This window comes from Sebastes fasciatus, chromosome 11 (assembly GCF_043250625.1).
Source record: "Sebastes fasciatus isolate fSebFas1 chromosome 11, fSebFas1.pri, whole genome shotgun sequence".
NCBI classification, from domain to species: Eukaryota; Metazoa; Chordata; class Actinopteri; order Perciformes; family Sebastidae; genus Sebastes; species Sebastes fasciatus.
In genome coordinates, this window is record NC_133805.1 from 36,241,383 (window position 1) to 36,258,648 (window position 17,266).

The 17,266-nt window shown below is 42.6% G+C and overlaps 1 protein-coding gene across 1 annotated transcript in view; it reads left to right on the forward strand.

Annotated features, from left to right (window-relative positions):
- Positions 1–17,266, forward strand: part of LOC141777811 (contactin-associated protein-like 2) — a 76,950-nt gene that overhangs the window by 35,228 nt on the left and 24,456 nt on the right. The window contains exons 8-13 of the mRNA XM_074652397.1: positions 10,653–10,911; positions 11,028–11,177; positions 14,189–14,351; positions 14,531–14,637; positions 14,709–14,828; positions 15,120–15,235. Coding sequence (XP_074508498.1) covers positions 10,653–10,911; positions 11,028–11,177; positions 14,189–14,351; positions 14,531–14,637; positions 14,709–14,828; positions 15,120–15,235 — 915 coding nt within the window. The remainder of the gene's footprint in view (positions 1–10,652; positions 10,912–11,027; positions 11,178–14,188; positions 14,352–14,530; positions 14,638–14,708; positions 14,829–15,119; positions 15,236–17,266) is intronic.

Here is a 17,266-nt window from a genome sequence, read left to right on the forward strand (position 1 = left end):
GTGCAAAACAATACACCCCAAGGACAGTTCCTGTGTGACGTATTAGGACCCATCACTACACCACTAACAAGTTCATTGCACATATTGTGTATCTCAGTTTAAATATGCTAGTAAAAATCTGTATGAATCTCAGCCACAGGATCAATGAATAATGATCTCTGTCACTCACGGTATGATTGGTCACACTGATGGAACATAAAAATATTGTAGATTATATGTTAATATTTGTGAGTGAATGGAGTTAGAAAATTTGTTTTTTTGGTTTTTTTTAAAGTGTTTTAACAGTATTTCACTGACTGGGTTTAAATTGACTCCATTTGTTGAAGTAGCTGAAATAAAGTCACTGAATGCTGTTGAGCCAAGATCCAAATAGCCCAGGTGTCTATTTTCATCTACTCTATTTAACCTTTAAATCACCAAACACATTATTACTGGATCAGACTGGGAGTTGTGTCTCTATGTTTAAATATATTTTTAAATCTTCAACTATATTTTTCATCTTCAGTTGCTGCTCCTGTGTTTTTTCCCCATCAGAGCTGAACAAATATACTGTAGATGTAATGTAGGCTACAGTCTAATACACAATCAGATGATGCAGTCCTCACTACAGCATAGAAGCTGCAGCTATCCAACTAGTTAAACGACAATGACTTGAATCGTAGTAAGCTTCACTTGCTCTTTATTGTGGCTCTTTACACCATCTTACAGAGACAGAGTGAAAACTGTAACGAAAACAGAATAAACAATCACCATTTTGTTGGCAACATGAGTTTTTCCAATGTACATAGGCCTACATGTAAATACAACCCTTCCAATTATAAACAATCAAATGTTTTTTTTTATGTAAATAACATTTTTAACATTAACTTATAAGTACAAAAATCTAATTATTTAATTACGACATTGCCTCTGTGGCGTTTACAGTGTGGATGACAGTGGATACAGGAAGGCATGTGGACAGATCATGGATGTATGAAGAGAACTGGATACAGCGTTGGAGGCGGGGCCCCGGTCATTGCTATGAGAGCTGCTCATTGGCGCATGAAGTCTAAATGGCTCGACTTCCATCTGGAAAAGTACACGTATCTTGGCGGCCATGGGCAACTGGGACATGCGCAGTAGCGTCCGCTTGGTCACATGACTCGGTCACGGGGTCCCAACGTCATGGTCTGGGTCTCACTCACATGAACGGAGGAAGGGAAATAACTCTGGATTCAGCTATTAGTGCATTTTACAACTTTAAAAACTAAATTTTTTAAATAAGGGCTATTGGAGTGTTCGTACTGGGAAGTTGATTCACCTCAAAAAAATTTATCCGCTGAGTTACAGACGTCTCTTTCCCAATGTAAGTCTATGGGAAAAAGTATTTTTGGGCCCAACGGCATCACGTGACTGAAGTACCACCGTTTGGCCACTACGAAAGTCCGGATCGTCTACCGGCGCTCTTCCTGGGGGTTTGGGACAGATTCAGCCAGCTTTCTCAAATGGCCGACAGGAAGTGATGACTCACACTTATCAAAATAAAAGCCTTCTCAAAATAAAAGTCCGCCCATCATTTTGCCTTAAAGGCAACACACAGATTCCACCACTTTATCATTAAGGAAATGTGAGTCTGGTAAAAGATGAATTAATGGACAACACTGAATAAAACTGTATCATATTTTTTACACTTTTCCCCGCTCTGACTTTTTTTATAGATAAATGTGCACAGTCAGCATATACTGTACGTACATGTACTACAATCTCTACGTCGACTGGATTAAAATGGAGGCTCCGCCTCTCATTTACCTGTCGCCATGTGAATCGTAGTATCAGAGCTCTATTGATGAACCTACTCAGAGTTGATTGAACTGACCCTGATCAGCTGTTCTGGAACCGAAAAATTTTAAGGCTGCGGTCGAAAAGTCCAAAAATTACGTCCTAACGTCTTTTCCTAACCATTTTTCCTTGACCGCGATGGAAAACGCCATGAGGTCAAGGAAAGATGTGAAGGAGAATTCATAAGGACTTAGGAAAAGACAACCGTGGTGTTAAAAGAATCCGTAATTATGATACAACAGCGGCAAATGTTAGTGACGCGGGTCTGCTATGGTGAAACTACAATGTTCTGAGGATGGACTATAAAAGGCGCTGCTTCCCCCCGTGCGTTATTAAAAAAATTTTTTTCAGTGACAGGCTGTCCCAATTTTTGGAGTCACCAGCCACCACTGGTGAGAGTAAAGAATACATGTGTGTATGTGTAAATATGTGTATGTGAGAGTGAAAATATATGTATTTGTTGATAGCAAAGTATATATGTATGTGAAAGGAGAATGTATCTGTGTGTGAGTGAAAATATATGTATGTTAAAGGATGTAGTGACTTTTAACAAACAAATATCTAAATCTATAAGCCACTGAGTGGCGGACGGGAGAACTTGTTCGGATGCGTGCTCTACAAACAAATCCAATGTCCAGTGCGCTGTGTAACGTTATATCAGTTGCATTTATTTACACTTTAACATCTCACCATCATGTTCATCCAACAGTTTAATACATATTTATAGTATGGAGCCAAATGTGAAAAATGTAATCAACAAAACAAACAAACAAAAAATCCTCTATGGGTAAGAGGTCACCAATAATGACTGTATAATCACAATTTATGTTGCAGCTTCTTGAAGAAAACAGTTTGGTCACTGGCCTATCCAGTGTGCTGGTTTTGGGTTGCACTCTTGCAGAACGCACCAGTCCTTTCCTGTCTGGATAGGTCTCTATAACTCTTCCGAGTAACCAGGAACTACGTGGAGCTGTAGCATCTGCAACAAGTACAATGTCTCCAGGAACCAGACTTCGTCTCTCTTTACTCCATCTTTGACGCTCCTGTAGCAAAGGCAAGTATTCTCTTAGCTAGCGCTTCCAAAAAAGGTCGGAGATGTACTGTACTTGTCTCCATCTCCTTTTGATGTAGAGGTCGGTCTTCTCAAACAGACCAGGTGGTAAGACTGCTTTTCTTTCCCTTGTGAGCAGGTGATTGGGTGTGAGAGCTTCCAGATCATTGGGATCTGCAGATAACTTTGTGATGGGGCAGTCATTTAGAATGGCTTCGACTTCACATAGAACTGTATGGAATCCCTCGTCACTCAGGGTTTGATGATGTAAAACTGATGTTAGTGTCCGTCTAACTAGCCTTATGATGCGCTCCCATACACCTCCATGATGAGAAGCTGTTGGTGGGTTGAAGCTCCACTTTATTCCTTCCTGTAGAAAAGCGGCCTGTATTTTGCTGTGATTTAAAGCAGCAAGAGCTTCCCTCAACTCCCTTTCAGCACCAATGAAATTGGTTCCATTGTCGGACCTTAAATGAGAGACTTGTCCTCTTCTACAAACAAATCTGCGTAGAGCGTTTTTACATGAGTCAGTATCCAAAGTAGTGGACTGCTCTACATGCCATAAATGTAAAAATGACTCCATAGCGTTTTTCAAAAGTACGTCCTCTCTTGACCACAAACGGTCCAAAATAATCAACCCCAATGTTTGTAAATGGAGGAAGATCAGGCGCAATTCTCTCTAGAGGCAAGTCTGCCATTTTTTGCTCACCCAACTTCCCTTTATGGCGCCTGCAGAAGCCACAGTTGGACAGGATCTTTCTTGTTGCTGCATTAGCACTGGTAATCCAGTATTTTCTCTGCAATCTGTAGAGAACATCGTTTCTTCCACCATGGCCCACCTGTTTGTGAATGTGCTTTAATATTAGAGTGGATACGTGTTGGTCTTTAGATAGGATGACTGGATGTTTGGTCTCCTCAGGCATGGCTGCCTTGCTCAATCTGCCTCTGACTCTAAGCAATCCATCTTCCAGAACAGGGTCCAGAGTTGTAGATGGTGCTTTCCTTTTTCACTTCACATTGCACATTTTACAGCCAACTCATCGTGGAACTTTTCCTGCTGAGTGAAGCGAATGATGGATGTTTCTGCTCCCGAAAGATCGTCTGGAGTCAAACTCTGACCTCCTAATGCAGCTTTGATACGTTGCATTTCCTGTTCCACTTTGCCATTCGTGTTTGCATCCTCTTGACTCATTTGTTTTCTTTTTTGACTCATCTCCAGTAGAGTCTTCCTTATTTTCAAGATCCATGCAACGGACCTCTTCAACCTTTTCCAGTCAGAAAAGTATGTTAGCAGTTGATGGGTGGCACTTGGTGTATCCTCAACAATCACTGCATTGGTTACGAGATCCTTTTTGACCTCCAGGTCATCAGCAGCAATGTCAGAATCCAAGCTGACAACTGGCCACTCCTCCTTTGCTTTCCACAGAAAGTCAGGGCCATCAATCCATCTTCTGTTTGTCAGCAAATTATCCATCTTAAATCCCCTTGAGGCTTTGTCTGCAGGATTCTGTGTGGTATGAATGTACCTCCACTGTGAGACATCAGTTGCTTCTCGGATGGTAGATATCCTGTTCGCCACAAAGGTTTGAAATCTCTTGTCCTCGTTTCTGATATACTTCAAAACTGAAGTACTATCAGTCCAGAAACGTGATTTCTCAAGTTGAAGCTGCAATTCCGCTCTAAGCATCGTGTCCACTCGAACGGCAAGAACGGCAGCAGTGAGTTCTAAACGAGGAATCGTCACTTGCTTTAGAGGTGCCACTATGGGTTTTCCCATCAGGAAAGAGACATGTGTACTGTGGTGGTTGTTCTGCATCCTAAGGTATGTCACAGTGCCATATCCACTTTCACTGGCATCTGAAAAATTATGTAACCTGACACGAGTGGCTTGTCCAAAATTTGTCAGCTTGAGACATCTAGCAATCTTGAATGCTGTCACTCTTTCCAGGTCTCTCAGCCACTTGATCCACTGCTGTTGGAGAGTTGGGGGAATCTTGTCGTCCCATCCATACACATAGATCCTGTAGTATGAGCTTAGCTGGGAGTGTGAGTGGCGTCAGAAATCCCAAAGGATCGTAAACTGAGCTGACCACAGATAGAATCCCACATCTAGTAAGGGGCTGTTCCTTGAGTGCCATCTTGAACTTAAAAGTGTCTGTCTCAACACGCCAATGCAGGCCAAGGGCTCTCTCAACTGGCAGTTGGTCTCTGTCCAGATCCAACTCCTGCAGGTTCTTAGATCTGTGCTCTTCTGGAATGGATAGCAATACTTCACGATTGTTTCTAATCCATTTTGTGAATGGAAGCCTCCCTTCTGACAAACAGCTGTCAAGTTCTTGACCATTTCGACAGCCTCCTCCTCAGACGGCAAGCTCTTAAGACAGTCATCCATGAAAAAGTTTCTATTGACTGTGTCAATTAACTCGGCAGGGAAACTGTTATGGTTATCTTCTGCAGTCTTTCGCAGGGCGTAACAAGCACAACTGGGTGAAGACACTGTCCCGAACAGATGCACAGTCATCCTGTAGTCCACAAGTTCTTGCTTTAGATCTCCTTCAGGCCACCACAAGAATCGAAGAAAATCCATATCTTTCTCAGCCACCTTGACTTGATGGAACATGGCTTGAACATCAGTCATCAAAGCCACAGGCTCTTGTCTAAAACGTGTGAGGACTCCTAACAAAGAACTAGTGAGGTAAGGGCCTTGTAGAAGTTGACTGTTGAGAGATTTACCTCTGAACTCAGCTCCACAGTCAAATACAACACAAAGAATTCCTTTCTTTGGATGGTGCACTCCATGATGTGGAATGTACCACACTTTTCCATCAGATCGTTCCACCTGATGTTCAGGCACACGTTCAGCGTAACCCTTACTGATGACATCACTGAGAAAGTTGGTGTACTCCTGGGGGAACTTCTCATTTCTCTCAAATCTCCTCTTCAATCCAAGAATGCGCTGCTTTGCAACACATTGATTGTTTGGCAGAGAGACCTCTTTTTTTTTAAAGGGAAGGTTCAAGCTATAGTGTCCATCTTGAAGCTTGACAGAATCACTCATGATTTCCGTGAATTTCACATCATCTCTTGACATCTCCTTTTTGTCTTCTGATGTTTTTTCATTAAAATCATGGGTGTATTGCTTATGCAGTAACTTCTCCAAGTTTTCTATGGAGATCCTGTTAACAGTAACAGCGGGGCAGCCACTCTTACACCGCTCGTCACTGCATCCTTGAAGGGGACCATTAATAACCCACCCCAATAGGGTCCTAATGGCATAGGGTCCGTTTCCATGGCTATTGACCACTTCCCATGGCTCAAGCATTTTGGAGGCATTGGTACCTATCAACAACTCCACGTCAGCTTGAATGTGAGGAACACGAACACCATCCAGATATGCCCATTTAGCCAAATCCTCTGCTTTGATAATATTATCAGAGGTCAGAGGCATCCTCTTCTGGGTGTAGACCTCTGGAAGATCGTAAAATTTTTTCCAGGGAGACTTGAAATCTCCAAACCTGTCAACATGTAGCTGGAAACTGATGCTCTAGAGCTCATGGTTCTTGAGCTGATTTGGGTTTTCTTTCCATTCAGATTCAGCTTCCTCATCTGGTTTTCTGTACAAAATGTGGCTGTACTGCCTGGATCTAGAAATGCATACGTCTGTATTATTTTATCTCCCTTGTTGGACTTCACCTGTACCGGTAAGATGGATAGAATCCCATCACTGTTCCCGGCCCCTGTATGACCACCTGTTTGCAGAGAGACAAGTGCGCTGCTCAATGATGGTTCTTTTGGCGGTTTTGGGTTTGTGTTGACTGCTTTTACTCTTTGGTGGATATGAAGAACACTGGGATGGTTTTGGCCACATTCCTTGCAAGTCAAGCGCTTATCACAATCCTTGCTCCTATGTCCGATATGAAGGCAGCCAAAACAGATTCCTTTTTCCTTTTAAAAAGTTAATCTCGTCCCTGTGTGTCTTTTCCTCCAACCGTGGACACTGCTCCAGTGTGAGAGCCTCGAGAGCAACACATACAAAAGCTGCTGTTATTTGCAGATGAACCACTTTGCCATATATCCTGGCTAGACTTTCTGGATTTTTCAAATGTGGGGGTTTCAATGGTGGTAACAGTAGTTGCAAAACTGTCTCCTTTAAATCTTGATTGGAGTTGTGATTTCATCCTGTTTGCATTTTTGCTTACTGTACCCTGTTGTGTGTTCTGAATGTCTCCAAAGATTGGGTCAGACACTATTTTGACTTGACCCTCGACACATGTGACAATATCAGTGAACTGTGCCCTGCGATTGAGTCATTCCAACAGCTCACAGGCAGAGGTTCTCCATTTTTCTCTTAGCTTGTATGGAAGCTTCAGAATCACTGTTCTCATATTTGCTGGCATATCCAGTTCTTTCATGTACTCTATGTCCTCCATTGCATTACAACACTCATGCAGAAAGAGGGAATATGCTTGAAGAGATTTTACATCCTCAGGTTTCACCACTGGCCAGCAGAGGGCTTTCTCCATATGCTGCAGTGCGTTTGTGTTCATTACCAAAGTGTTCCTGTAGCAAATTCTTAGCTGTAGCATAGCCTCTGTCTGGGGCCATATGCTGACAGCTACGGACCAGCTCTCTTGGTTGACCTCTTGTGTACTTATCCAAGAAATACAGACAGTCCCCTCTGTTGCTTGCATTACGCTCCATACAATGTTGTATTAGCAATGTTATTTAATTTTGTCTTTGCAGTAAGTTGTAGAGAGCTGATGTTTCATCATTTCCTTGAGAAAGTTGAGACTGAATGACATTTGGATTTGTTAGCTGCACATGAGGGTGATCAAAGAGAGGTTTGCTTTTTGTTTTTTCCTGTTTTAATGTTTTATTCAGTTGACTGTCCTGACTGTTGTCTTGTGTTGCATTCCTATATGCATGTTGTTTGCACTCTGGAACTGTGATGCTGGAAACTTGAATTTCCCTCGAGATCAATTAAGTTATTATCTATCTATCTTGTTGTTGTTGTGAGTCCACAAATGTTGGTGGATATTCTTTGGCATGTGGGCTGAGAGTGGTAGAGGTTTCCTTTAACCTTGATTCTTTTTGAAAATATGATTCCATTCCATTTGATGGTGTATTTGGGAACGCTTGGTGACTGGAGGCTGCTAACACTGCTAAGTTAGCAGCGGTAGCTGCCATTTCTGTATTGGGCTCCAGCTCTTCCTTTCTCTTCTGCTCCTCGAGTGCGTGTTTCTCCTTTAAAGCTGCAGCGCGAGCTACAAGTGCGGCTCTCTCTGCCTCTGCTTGAATGCGTGCAGATGAAGTAAAGGATTTGCTGGATCTTGAACTGGTGTGACTTTTCCGGCTTGATTTTTTAGTGGAAACATTTTTTTCAACATTGGAAATGCTGTCACTGGGTTTTACTTCACTCTCAATTTCATCTTCATTTCAGCAGGTTTGGAAATGTTTGCACTTGACAACCACTTATTCACAGCATCCGTGAAGTCATTGACACTCAACATTTTTGCTTTGAACCATATCTCATGTTTCTCCTTTTCTTCTTGAGGTAAAAATGTTGACAGAGATTCATGTGTTTCTTTTGCGTCGTTGCACAACACTTTGTATTTTTCAAAAGTACAATGCACCTCCCTTTCATATGCTCTGTCATGCATTAAGTCTTGTATTGTCCTTTTTAGGTTAGATTCTTTGTTTAGTTTGAACTTCCTCTCCTTTTGTAGCTTGTCCAGTTTGTCCATTAATGCCTTTTGTGTCAGTTTAATAGGACATTTAGTGACAGATTGTTTTACCATATCACCATTTGCCACACAAATTGTGCCACATTGAGCTGTGTTTCAACCGCGGCGGGCTCATTAACAATAGAATCATGATTTTGAACCCTTACATCTGAATCCATCATCAATCAAATACACTTCACATATAAACCACACCACATAATTTACCTTAGGCATAAATTGGAAACCATTGAATTGGATTTGCACTAAAAAAAAAAGAAAAAGTGTGCACACAACTTTAATCAATGGCCATGTATTGTTGTTGGTAGCGCTACATACCTCCGTCCATTCGCTGTCCGTTTGTGCGCAAAAAGTAGTTTGTGTTCTGGCAGTGGTGCCTTGTCCAACTTTGATCCTTGAGCGAAACAAAGAAATCCAACGACGTGGAATCGATCAGCCGTTTCCGTGACGTCAATCGATCAGCTGTTTCCGTGACGTCAATCGATCAGCTGTTTCCGTGATGTCGATCAGCTGTTTGATTTCAGCAATGTCGAGTCGATCAGCTGTTTCCGTGAACGACGATCCACACAAGTTCAAATAAAGCCAGTTTTTGACTTAAATGTAGTGACTTTTAACAAACAAATATGTAAATCTATAAGCCACTGAGGGGCGGACGGGAGATTTTGTTCGGACGCGTGCTCTACAAACAAATCCAATGTCCAGTGCGCTGTGTAACGTTATATCAGTTACATTTATTTACACTTTAACATCTCACCATCATGTTCATCCCTTGTTTCCATTCAGTGGGATCTAATTCAACAATGTTCATATGGCAAGGCTTGGCTCGGCACAGCTCGGCCTGGCACGGCTCGGCACGGTCAAAAACTGTTTGGCTCTCCATCTCACACACCCGATCCTAATCAGGAGAGCTTACCTATATGGACTTTCATGTCCATTTTACACCCTGTGGTCAGTGCTAGAACTGCAGGCATACATTAATTGTCATCCACAGATAAAAGTAAAACAAACAAAAAACTACATTAAGGCTCCAACAAAGGAGAATGTATGTGTGTGCAAGTGAATATATATGTATGTGTTGAAAAGTAAAGTATATATGGATGTGAAAGGAGAATGTATGTATGTGAAAGGAGAATATACAGTATGTATGTGAAAGGAGAATGTATGTGTGTGAAAGGAGAATATATGTATTTGAAAGGAGAATATATGTATGTGAAAGGAGAATGCGTATGTGAAAGGAGAATGTGTGTATGTGAAAGGAGAATGTATGTATGTGAAAGGAGAATGTGCGTATGTGAAAGGAGAATGTGTATGTGAAAGGAGAATTTATGTATGTGAAAGGAGAATATGCATATGTGAAAGGAGAATGTATGTATGTGAAAGGAGAATGTATGTATGTGAAAGGAGAATGTATGTATGTATGTGAAAGGAGAATGTGCGTATGTGAAAGGAGAATATGTGTATGTGAAAGGAGAATATGCGTATGTGAAAGGAGAATAAAATGTATGTGAAAGGAGAATGTGCGTATGTGAAAGGAGAATGTGTGTATGTGAAAGGAAAATGTATGTATGTGAAAGGAGAATATGTGTATGTGAAAGGAGAATTAATGTGTGTGTGAGTGCCAGAATGAATTATGTCTTGTACGGCCCCTCATACTGAACAGCGTAGCCACGCGCGAGCGCGAATGGGATTCCGACCCGCAATGATTTATACGTGTAAGAAGTTACAAACAGTACCTTAAGTATAAAATAATTGGGTTAAAAAATAATTGAATACGCTTATATGAGAACTGAACAGGGGGCGATGGTTAGTTCATCACTACAGTACAAGTTATACCTTTACACATAGTTAATTTAAAAAAAGAAATGCTTAGTACTGCTTTGGAAAAGGTTTGCATAATTCATGTCTGTGTGGTGAGTTCAATACTGTACAGTTTTATATTGTACTCAACACAGCTTACTGCTCACAATTAAAGCTCTGGTAAAGTAGTGCTTCTGAAGACGTGTCTGTTCTGTTCTCTCTCTCTCTCCTCTCTCTCTCTGTAGCGTAACCTGACATTTTCATGTGCTGAGTCCAACTCCTTCTCCGTCTTCTTCAACTCCACGTCCTTCCTGCGGCTGCCAGGTCAGAGTGACAGCGACACTCTTTCAGTCAGTCTGTCTTTCAGGACATGGAACCCCAACGGGTTGCTGATGTTCACGCCGCTGGCTGACGGCTGGGTGGAGGTGGGACTGACGGAGGGCAAGGTCACCGTCTACATGAATGTGACACAGAAGAAGAACACACGTATTGACATCTCATCAGGTGAGCTCAGCAGGAGCCCTCCGTCACTTCAACTAGTTAGCTCCGTTTTTATTTTGCTGCTTTCCTCAGTTCATTTTATCTTTACGTTTATAGACTGAAATGTGTTTTTCCTTCAGGCTCAGGTCTGAATGATGGCCTGTGGCACAGTGTTCATCTGAATGCATTGGAGAACTATGCAATGCTGACAGTCGATGGAGACGAGGCATCCACAGTCAGAACAGCCATCCCCATCCACATCCAGACCGGAGGAACCTACTACTTTGGAGGTGATTCCTCAGGAAGATAACTAACCATCCAGAGTAGTGTTTATGTTTCATGAAAAGGTGGCAGAGAAGGATATTTTTATTTTCAGGCAGTGAATCATGTAATCCAATGACCTTAGTTAGTTTCAAGTCAAAGTGTTTAAAGTGTGTTATCACTTTGGGCCCTATTTAAACAATCTATAGCGCATGGTCTAAAGTGCATTTAGGGCGTGTCCAACTCCCCTTTTTCTAGTTAAGCGGCACATAATCTGGATGGACAGTAAGGCACAAGAGGCAAAGAGGTTGTGTTTAGTCTCTTAATTAATCCTAGCTGTGTTTTGGGTGTAACAGGAATTAAACCAACCAGAGTGTCATCTCCCATTCCCTTTAAAAGCCAGGTGCGCCGGCACATTGGTGCATTGCTATTTTAAAGGCAGTTTTCTGCTGAGGGAACAGATCTGATCGTGGGTGAACTGAAAGTCAGCGAGCAGATGTATGAGGTGCTCGGCCGGTGGACCCTCTGCCTCAGCCATCTCCAAATCCTCTGTCCCATCAGGAACTCCATCGGGGGGGGGCAGTTCATCATATGATGATAAGCACTCGGCTAAATATATTAAACATGTATTGATGAATACTGAAAAGTTTATTACTGTCTGATGCAACCCACGGGTTGAGTGGAATCCTCCGGAGATCCATTATGCACAGGCTTGCAGCCGGGCGCTGCTGGAGAGGCTGTGTGTAACATGGATCCATCAGCCTCAAAACGCCGCCGTTTAGGAGGAGAGAGCCCGTAAACTTTGAAGTAGCCTACGTCTACACTCACACACACCGAGGGATGATGAGAGGAGACGGACAGAGGCGTGTGACCACCGTGATCTCTCTGGTCACGGCGTGCTGCAGGTTGATCATATAGAATGCCTGAGAGCCTTACTTCATTATACGTCATTCTATTCATCATATTCTGAATTGAGTGTTTTCCTGAACATGAATAAAAACATTGTTCTGGCGCCGACACTGTGTTTAAGTGAGGAGGAGCTGCTGCTGCATCCCTGTGTGTGGAACCAGCAGAGCGTATTGTGAACCTGCCTGTAGACTCATCTTACTATCTGAATAATGAGCCCTTTAAATACTGGACCAGGCTGTAGACCAGGTTTCTGTTGGTCAATGACACAATCGCCCTCTGCTGCCTCAAGATAGCGATGCGCCAACAAAGCACCAGACCACACCTCATTTTAAGACCAACACGCTCATGGGCGCACAGATGGGAGCAAGTACATCTGCTCCTGATGCTACGTGTCCACATGGGCGTTTTTTATCCGAGGGGACGCGCCGCTTCCCAGCATTGGACGCTTGGTGGGCTGCCACTAGACACTAGGCACTCGGCACCGGATTGGACGAACACTTTCCCTCCGTGGGCTACTGCTCCAGCTTTCAAACTGGAAACAATATGGCGGCTCGTTTGGAAACTTTCTTATCTTATTTCACGAAAATAGTTCACCAAGATGTGTTTCTGAAAACATTTGAGGCGAGAAATAAGTCATGCAGTTGATGAATCTGTCTTTATTTTATATCGACGAAGCTTAGTTTGAGTTTCCAGAGGCGGCGAGTCGCGTCGGATGCCCCTGATTTGCAAAAATTAGCCTAGACCTCAACTTTATGCAAATAAGGAGCGGGCGATGTAACCCATCTCTCGAATCACGCCGCGACGCTATCAGAATGCATTGCACGACTGCTTACATAGACAATTAATTGGAAGCGTGGAAAGGACGGAGTCTGTTGACATGTACCATTACACAATTATTCATATATTATTATTATTATTATTATTATTATTATTATTTATTAATAATTACACAAACAATTTTTTTTGATCTGTTCTAAATGTACCTTAAAGGGAGCTCTGTCAAGTATTTAATACTCTTATCAACATGGGAGTGGACAAATATGCTGCTTTATGCAAATATATGTATATATTTATTATTGTAAATCAATTAACAACACAAAACAATGACAGATATTGTCCAGAAACCCTCACAGGTACTGCATTTAGCATAAAACAATATGCTCAAATCATAACATGGTAAACTGCAGCCCAACAGGCAACAACAGCTGTCAGTGTGTCAGTGTGATGACTTGACTATGACTTGCCCCAAACTGCATGTGATTATCATAAAGTGGGCATGTCTGTCAGGGGAGACTGGTGGGTACCAATAGAACCCGTATGAACTCGTTCACATTCATATTCATATCTACACATATAAATATACATATACACATATACAGAGAGAGATAATGGGCTGATGCTGGTGTACACAGAGTGTGTAATAGGATATACTGTAGTTGTACAGTATGTGTATGCATGTTGGGGGATGATTGCCATGAGTCTCAAATGTAGTCTAGGTAAGTAATAAATAAGTACCATAATAATACTAATATTAATAATAATCAACTTTAGAAAAACTAATAACCGTGAGAGCAGCAACGAATAAATAATAATAAACAAGCAAACAAAAAGAAAATGAATTTGCTAATGTAGTTTCAAAAGGAGCTAGATGACAGTGATATAATGATGATAAATAATAATAAGAAGGCACAAAATAACTTAATAATAATAATAGTAAATTAATTAATTAATTTAATTAAAGCTGCAGCGCAATCGCTATATCCTGACAGTAGTGCATGAGACAGGTCATCTGAAAAAATTCATGTTCCTCTGTGTCCTCCGGTGTCCCCTGGTGTCCTCCTGCCAATAGGAACACTCTCTCTCTGAACTGATCTGTGATTGGTCAAAGTCTCCCGTCACAGGCTAGATGATCTAAAGCCTGAAAACAGAGCCATGAGGAGGAGCAGAAGTCTAGTTCTCTCTCAGAACACTTGCACTACAATATACTGAAAGGTTATAAAAAATATACTGCCTACTGCAGGTTTAACTAATTAATCAACTCATGCTCTTTCTAAAATCCGGCTACAGCCATGGGGCTGACAGGGAGTGCAGCACAGACAAATGACCTTTGACCTCCTGCGCTTGTCTCCAGGTAACTTCCTGCACATTAACACCCGATCACCTCAGCGCTCGTTCCAGGGCTGCATGCAGATGATCCACATAGACGACCACCTAGCTGACCTCAGGGCTGTCGAGCAGGGCCTCATTGGAACCTTTGAGAACGTCAGCCTGGATATGTGTGCCATTATAGACAGGTAGGTATACAACTCAGTCACAATAAGATTGTCATCACTTAAGAGAAAACACAGGCAGGTACATCTGTTGCCTTATGAAAAAATACTGTGGGTTAGGAACTGCTGGTTCATGGTTCCTGCTGTATTCTGGCTGCGTTCACACTGGGTTCCTTCCACTGTCCATCTGTGTGTCATGTCAGGTGTGTTCCTAATCACTGTGAGCACGGTGGGCGCTGTTCTCAGACGTGGGATACATTCAGCTGCAACTGTAGTGGCACTGGATACACTGGAGCTACCTGCCATACATGTGAGTGCACGTACACACACACACACACACACACACACACACGTCTGCTAAGCTGTGTGTCTCCTCTGTAGCGATGTATCAGCAGTCCTGTGAGGAGTATAAGCACCAGGGGAAGAGCTCAGGGAGCTACTGGATCGACCCAGACGGCAGTGGACCTATCACCCCCTTCAGAGTCAGCTGTGACATGACAGGTGAGATGTCACTATTGTCAATGCTTGCTCCAGAATTTTGCACAAACTTGAGTCCTACTCTCAACACTTCTCTTTAGCAGCTATGCTTATTAGTCTTCCCGTGTCTGTTTGTAAATCATGTGTTTGTGAGTGTGACAGTAGCCACTGTGGTATGGAAACATGCAGTTGTCATACTATTTTTCTCCGTATATAACAAGTTATTATGCATCTGCTAACATATTGTATAGTGCAAAGTAATCTTTGCTGAAGAAGGCGTGGAGACTATTGACAGTATTTTTTCTGGTCTTTTAGAGGAAAAGGTTTGGACCACGCTAAAGAACAACCTATCTCCTCAGACATCAGTCACCAGTGCAGACCAGGAGGGGAAGGCAGTGCTGCAGATCACTTACAATGTGACTGATGAACAGGTACACGATGAATACGCACTTCCTTTGACCTAGTTCACCTGCTGCACACTTTGTTTTGTTATGTCAGAGTGGAGCACTTTGAGTTCACATCAGTTTCTTTGTGTAATAGTCAGAAGATACAGCCACAAGTTGAAGTCAATTTAAGTTCAATTGAAGTAAAAACTGAGTGAATGCAGATTCTATAAACATGTTTAACTGCCGATTTTACATTAGAAAATATGAGGTCATAATGTGTATGGGATTACCGTAAATTCTCCAACAAAAGCCAATATACAAGTACCGAAAAATGGGCGCATTGCCAGCATGAACAAAAACAGGCCAGTCACTAATACCGACATGTATACTCTACTGGCACACATGGCAAAGTCAGTATGATGTCTTCTTCCACAGCACAATATTTCCACTTCCATCGGTACAAAAATGTCATGTCATACTCACTACTCTGCTGCCCTTAGTTTCTTTTAAAAATGATTATTTAACCTTTATTTTTCCTGGACAGTCTCATTCAGTTCTAAAATCTCTTTTTAGAGGGAGACCTGAGGCCTGGACTATACAGCAGGATTTAGGGTCAGCGAGGTAACGTCAGGGTTAACCTTTCAGGGTTTACAGTCCTACGACGGTGGTTCACTTCTTACCGGGGTAGATCACCATGGTAACTGATGCTGAACACCTGATCTGACCAGCTCGGTGCACAGATCGTATGATAATATTACACAAAGACGAAGAAGTTACAGTCATAATCCAGACTAAAAACAACACAGTTTAAACTGATAAATGCAGGAAGGACAGCTGGCTGGGTGCTGCACATTCACAACTATACATTTAAAAAAAAAAGGTAATAATAAATAAAATGTTTAATTAATTCGGTCAGACAGCTCTCGGTCAGATCAGACAGCTATCGGTCAGACAGCTCTCGGTCAGATCAGACAGCTATCGGTCAGACAGCTCTCGGTCAGATCAGACAGCTATCGGTCAGACAGCTATCGGTCAGATCAGACAGCTATCGGTCAGACAGCTCTCGGTCAGATCAGACAGCTATCGGTCAGACAGCTCTCGGTCAGATCAGACAGCTATCGGTCAGACAGCTCTCGGTCAGATCAGACAGCTATCGGTCAGACAGCTATCGGTCAGATCAGACAGCTATCGGTCAGACAGCTCTCGGTCAGATCAGACAGCTATCGGTCAGACAGCTATCGGTCAGATCAGACAGCTATCGGTCAGACAGCTCTCGGTCAAATCAGACAGCTATCGGTCAGACAGCTCTCGGTCAGATCAGACAGCTATCCGTCAGACAGCTATCGGTCAGATCAGACAGCTCTCGGTCAGACAGCTATTGGTCAGACAGCTGTCGGTCAGACAGATCTCGGTCAGACAGCTATCGGTCAGATCAGACAGCTCTCGGTCAGACAGCTATCGGTCAGACAGATCTCTGTCAGACAGCTATCGGTCAGATCAGACAGCTCTCGGTCAAACAGCTATTGGTCAGACAGCTATCGGTCAGACAGCTGTCGGTCAGACAGCTATCGGTCAGATCAGACAGCTGTCGGTCAGATCAGACAGCTCTCGGTCAGACAGCTATCGGTCAGACAGCTATCGGTCACATCAGACAGCTCTCGGTCAGACAGCTATCGGTCAGACAGCTATCGGTCACACAGCTCTCGGTCAGAGATCTGTCTGACAGAGAGCTCTAAAATTGTACTTTGTCATATATACTGTATATGCACAGTATTAGAAGATATTATTGAAAACTACCGACGCTCTGTTCTGCAATTCTCTATTGCTATTCGATGTTATCTTTTTACATTTCTACAACCGATAATGATAATATCATCAGGCACTGCCGCTTCCCTAAACTTTGTCTCATCCAGAGACCAGAGTCCCAAACAGTCCCTGTGTCTGTCAGACGGTGTGAAGGGATTACTACCAGCAGAGCATCATGCACAGTAGACTACAGTATATGGCAGGTCGATTTTTTCTTGAAATATTATGATTATATTTTCATTAACCTGCGACTTTATTACACAGATATGA